General features: G+C 38.4%; 1 protein-coding gene across 2 annotated transcripts in view; it reads right to left on the bottom strand.

Annotated features, from left to right (window-relative positions):
- Nucleotides 1-1,261: 1,261 nt before the first annotated feature.
- Nucleotides 1,262-6,000, bottom strand: part of GLCCI1 (glucocorticoid induced 1) — a 50,283-nt gene continuing 45,544 nt past the window's right edge. For both annotated transcript variants that reach the window (XM_030446021.1, XM_030446022.1), the window contains exons 7-8: nt 3,125-3,245; nt 1,262-2,063 (exon numbers count right to left, since the gene is read on the bottom strand). In XM_030446021.1, coding sequence (XP_030301881.1) covers nt 1,721-2,063; nt 3,125-3,245 — 464 coding nt within the window. In that variant the 3' untranslated portion in view covers nt 1,262-1,720. The remainder of the gene's footprint in view (nt 2,064-3,124; nt 3,246-6,000) is intronic.

The raw sequence follows: 6,000 nt of genomic DNA, 5'->3' as shown, positions 1-6,000 counted from the left end.
TTATTGGTAGCTCACCCTCACCTCCCTCCAATCTCATCTTCAAAAGAGGAAAAAAACCATAATGGAGCAAGTTTAAATGCTCAGTAGCTGCAGGCTACTAATCTCTTCAGTTCCTGGAAAAGGTGATCCTTATTCTCTTAGCAGCAGACAGCACAAATGTAGTTCCACTGAGCTGAAAGCAATGGAGCAAGAACATCAAGTTTATTTTGCCTTTGGGGTCCCTCTTTGTATCACAGGAAATTATCTCTGAAAGCAATGCTCCTCTTGTTCCAATACAACAGAAGAGCACCACTAACCTGTTCTTGCCATGTATTATTTTGAGAAAGTGTCCAGCCTGCAAAACCAGGATTATTTTACAAGGAATTATTTTTTTTTTTTAATTCACATTTAAGGAAGGGGTAAAACACACTTCTACACACACAACTTAAGTAACTGAAAGTTATGGAAGAAGTTTTGATTAAGTAACATGAACTCAAAACTATTATTTCCCCCACCCCTCTTAGAACACCTACTTGCTACTTTTGGACTTTAATCCAAACACAATTACTCACTACATAAACAAAATTCAGCTCATCTAATGCTGCTTGACAACATCTGAAAACCTACTTCCAGCCAAAAAATGAATGCACATTTCCAAAAGAGAAACTAAACATTAATTTGACTTTCAGACAGTAACAGTAGCATTTCACATCCTTAACTGCCAACAAAAACATGAGAGGAAATCCCCATCACCCCCTGGTGAAACCTGAAAGAATTTCTGTCCTTGAACAAAAACATTCTTGTCTTTCAAAATCCTCTCACACAAAACGTGGAATGTTTCTCATGTACAGCCTAGTACTGAACACTTTATTTGCAACAGTTTAACAGTCATTAACTGAGCAACACCTGAAACCTTTAAATGCCACATTTTTACATATATTGAAATGACAGTAAATGCAACAGTTGTTTTACTTGTAAGCACATGACAAAGTGATATACATCACAGATTTGCTGGTTCTCCTCATGTTCACCCATGTCCAGGGTCATTGCTCACCTGGATCCGAATGCACTTATTCCAAGAAAGTGGAATGTAATGAGGAAATATTAATGCATAAAATAAGGAAAGGCAAAAGAGTGATGTTCCCTCTTTAGCTTTGTAGCTGTAAAATATTTTATATCCCAATATGATATACATTCCAAGTTACCTGAGTTTACACTTCGAGAGAAGTACCTGAAGCTAGGCCATAGGGTGGGCACTGTGCAACTGTGGTGGCCACTTTTTTTTTTTTTCTTTTTTTGCATTGTGTGTATTACAGAAGTTAGAAACATAAACGCCTGGATCAATTGTAAACATAATCCTGAAGTACAGTATTTTCCATAGGACACAACACAGCAAGACATTTTCTATTCAGACAGGCAACTTTTTTTTTATATATATATATATAGAGCTTATTTATACTGTAGAATTTGAAACAGAACACAGGACACAGTACTAATCTGGTCAAACATACTATGAAATGCATAGTCTCCACTTAAAATGCTTAATGATATATGGATCCTGCAGGCATTACTGCTTTCTCACCAAAAAATGCTGAATATGGATTCTGTCCCTGCCAACAACAGCGTCGAGATACTTTTTCAAATGCTGCTAAGTATTCTGTCTTGTTCTGAAAGGCTGCTGCCTCATGCAGATGTATCTCCTCAGTCCTTGTTTTGGGGCAGAGGCCTGCTCCACCTGGGTCTAGATTAAGACATAGCTCTGAGGAGAGGAATGGTCTTCAGTCTGGATTTCCTGCAAAAGCGGCTGCTGCTGCTGGGGCTGTAGCGGGACCTCTGTAGAGTCCATTGTGCTGGTGTCATCTGACAGAGAGGAGAAAGAGACCCGAGAGGAAAGCTGCTCCACAGTCAGGGTGCTCAAAGCTGTGCTTTGGGCAGAGTTTGGAGAATTCTTCAGTGTCAGGTCTGATGAGGGAAGGAGGGGGCCCAGAAGTTTTACAGGACAGAAAGCTGATCCGGTTGGGATGAAATTAACCTTGTTTTTGTCAGGACATGAAAAGAGAGGGGCTGAGACAGGCTGACGAGACCTACAACAAGAAAAGAGATTATGTACCTGGCCAACCAAGGTGGGTTTTTTGTAAGTCATGAACTCTGTGGTTCTACACGTTGCTAAAATGTGAATGACAAGGAATGGGATTAATTGGACAAAGGGGCAAACATCTTCCATATTGGTAGTCAGCTCACTGATCCACAGCATTCAAAATAGTACCAGCACAAAAATTATTTGATAGCTACTGGACAAACATGCAACTTCCAGCAGGAAAAATCTGCAGCACATATGCACATGAAAAAATGCTATGGTAATTTAGAATGGCACGAATTCCTCTTAATAAAACAATGCAGCAACAACACATTTAGTCATATAAAATCCCTATGAGAATTCCAGAAACTAGCCCTCTCCTTTCTTATATTCCATAATTTGTCTGGAGGCTTCCTGCACAACCCAACATTGCTCCATCACCATCCAGCAGGCAACAAATGCTGTTAGAGCAAGAAACTTCTACTCCTTAATTCTTTCATCCACAAAAGCATGCAACCTTGACAGCCTGAGCTGTCCCAGTACTGCTGGATCTAGGGGAAAAGGCACGATGTCCAGGAGTTCCATTTCCAATGTCTTGCCCAGCAAAAACATTGAGCAAAGTCTCTGCCATAAGTATACTACCATCTACAAACATTTTACGTAGGTTTCATTCCATTTTATATGTTTTAACCATATCAAAACATAACCTATGCTTCAAATTGATTAGTAATTGTGATAAGGAGAGTTTTGGTTCTAAGCCACAAATATTTAAAAAGTTGATAGAAGATGTATGAAAAGAGGTTTATAAATGCTTAGGAGAAGTACCTTATCTTTTCTGCTAGGATTTTTGTTGCCTTTTAGAAATGCACAAAGAGTTCAAGCATAAAAGACTCCATTTCCTCTTCAAACCAACGTGAACACTTCAACTTCTCTTCTGTACAAACTCTAAGAATAGTTTGCTCCTGAAAAACTCATCAGCTGGAATAGTTTATTCATCTGCAGTTCAACAGGCTCAGTAAACAGGTTGACTGCTTTGCAGATACCAGCTGACATAAAAGGATTACTTACGACATTTCCTCAAAGACCTTCACTCGCTCACATCCCTCTGGGGGCTCTCGTTTGAACATGTAGCTGTTGTTTGGTTTGGGAGATGAGGCATACTTGGGCAACGGTGAGCTACTCCCACTGTCTGAAAATTTAAAGCAGTTATATTACTAGAGATTGAGAGTGCTTTTTAATTAAACTCGATTTCCAAACAAGATGCCTTTTTTCACAATTTAGGCACTATGCTGGTTTTCTTCTACCACGTTTCCTGTATTGCAGGCCATATCAAACACCCTTGTATAGCACATTTCTTCTGAATAAAAGCTTCAGTGCAGCAGTAATCTATCATATAACAACACAGAACAGAAGGATATTTGTATGTGGAACACTGCAATTGGAATAAAGCAGAGCTGTTTTCCTGGAAACAAATACATTCTTTATTACGTATTTAAAAAAACCAAAACATAAATGAACAAGGCAATATGCATAATACATGCAGAGGAATTATGAGTCGTAATGATAATATACCTTCTCACTGCATAAACACAGCTATAGAAAATGTGTGTGTACAGCATGTATCTGATTTTAAAACCCAGCTCTTCACTGGAACATTGACCTCGTGAATGGTTCAGAAGTTGCAAAGAAGCAAAGGACATTTGTAACACAGGTACTGATAACTCATCATGACAATGTCCCACTTTAACTGTTAAGTAGTTTTAGCATCCAAAAGGAAACTTCCACAATTCAAATCTCTCATCACCACTAATTATATGATACAGGTATTCTTTGTAACTCTGTCTGTGTATATTTTACTCAACGCACTTGGGACTAAATGTGTGAAGATCTTGGATACGAGGCAATAGGCAGATTTCTTTGTATTCCTTGGAAAATACAGAAGAGAAGGCTCAACTTTGGTGATGACAGAAGCACAGAAGTTTGAAAAATCAGAACTCTGAAAGGTTTCACTTTAAATGCTCATCCTAACAACACAATTCCCAATGCACTAAGGAAATGAAGTAGGTACAAAAACAATTACTCACAGAAAATTAGCTTTCTGCAGTGGCTTTTATATTTTCAAAGAGCAACATCTGTCTCAGGCTAGTATTAACAGCTCCTTAATCTCTGCTTGGGCTTACAATTAAAAAAATGAAATGGCAAGGCTAAAAAGGATTCCCCGACTTACAAATGCACCTTATTTGGAAAGAAATAACTGCTGTTGCTTTACTTTCTTTTGAGTCTTTCCACCGATGTGGAGTACCTTATAATTTTTAACTCTGATACCTTTGTTTATTCTGTTGTTGTTCATGTGTACCTTTTCAGCAGCAGAGGAAAACCAACCAAAATTTCAAGCAACATGATCTAGATTCACTGAAGCATGCAAGGCTGTCTTTATCATCTTGCAAGCAGTAACTACACAAACAACTGTGTAACCATGCCTTGAATACAGAGGCTAAGCATTAGATGTTTAAAGCATCTCTGTTTCCTCTTAAAAGACACAAATCAAATCAAATGCCACACTACCCTTTGGAGATTTACTATGAAAGATATGAGAGGAAAAAAAAGCAAAAAAAAGCTGAAGTAAACCTCAGCAGTGTATTGATTATTCATCTGTTTCCTGTTGTAGAGTGAGCCCAGAACTTCTACATACAGAATTTTAGGTGTTAACTGTGTGAAGGCAGAAAAAGCTCAGAGGCAATATAGATATTTGCCAAGCTGGGAGCATGATGGTCCTGTTGGCATCTTTCCACCGTTGGCTCACACAGCTCATTCCAAAACCAGAAATCATTAACAGAACCCAGACAGTTTGTTTCCTCCTTCTAATATTCAAAACTGAAGATCCAAGTTTCTATTTAACAACTTTGAGACACAGAACGTGCCACTGTTCATTCCACCAAACAGTGGAGAACAGCGGAAGTAAATCCAAGGAAAGAATAGAAGTGAATTCAATGTCTGTTCTTGGAAGATTTAGAGTCTTGTCTAGCCAGTTCAGCTTTCAATCAAGCTTTTGGTTTACTTAGCCCTGCCTGGCTGAAACTTTCTATCTAAGACAGCTGTTAAACAGCTAGAAAAAAAATTAAAATCATGTAATGTATTTTGTTTCTCTTTACCCTCACTGCTTTTGAAAGCTTACTGAGTTGCTAGGTTTTCATTTTCACACACCCTACTGCTGTTTGAAAAATACGTGTGGTTATTAGGAGGCTCACACATACACGTTTGGTATTGGTTCTGTCTTACAGCAGCAATTTGAGAATGGAAGGGTACTGGGAAAATAGGCCATGAGTTAGTGGTAAGAAGTGGAATTTACAGCTTAAGTCAGTCTCCACTTGTGCATCCTGTAAGCTTTTAAGTGCTCAACTGTCACATCATTAATCCAAATGACACTGTATTCTCAAACTGTCCTATTTACACATTGTTTTTTAGTCTCAGGAGGCGTGACACTTACTCAGAGGTAAGAGGACACCTCCCGAGTCTTCCACGTTTCCACCAGTAGGGTATGCCCTGATGGCATCTGCCAACCGACTGATCAACTCTCATTAAGATGACAACGACTGAAGATTTAACAGATGTAACCTTTAAAGTGAGTTTTGTTAGCACAAGTCACACAGCAGACAATACGGAGGCCTTATTACACCAAATTTCTGACAAGAAATATTCAAAATGGATATATTCTGTAATCTAAAAAATGGTTATGGTTGCAATTGAACACTAGAAATACCACTTTAACCAGAAGAGTTCACACCACAAATTTTAGCTTGAACTTATTACACCAGCAGAAGAGGCAAACTAAAAATGAATCCGTAAAACAATTTGAGTGACAAAAGTTAAAGGAAACAAGTAACTAATAAGTAGTCTGTAAGTCTTGGGATTTGTTTTGAAAGGCTAAAAAATACCTTTGTTCC

The sequence above is a fragment of the Calypte anna genome, chromosome 2, assembly GCF_003957555.1.
Source record: "Calypte anna isolate BGI_N300 chromosome 2, bCalAnn1_v1.p, whole genome shotgun sequence".
Classification (NCBI taxonomy): Eukaryota; Metazoa; Chordata; class Aves; order Apodiformes; family Trochilidae; genus Calypte; species Calypte anna.
Note: the sequence above shows the minus strand (reverse complement) of the source record. Positions and strands in the feature narration are given on the sequence as shown.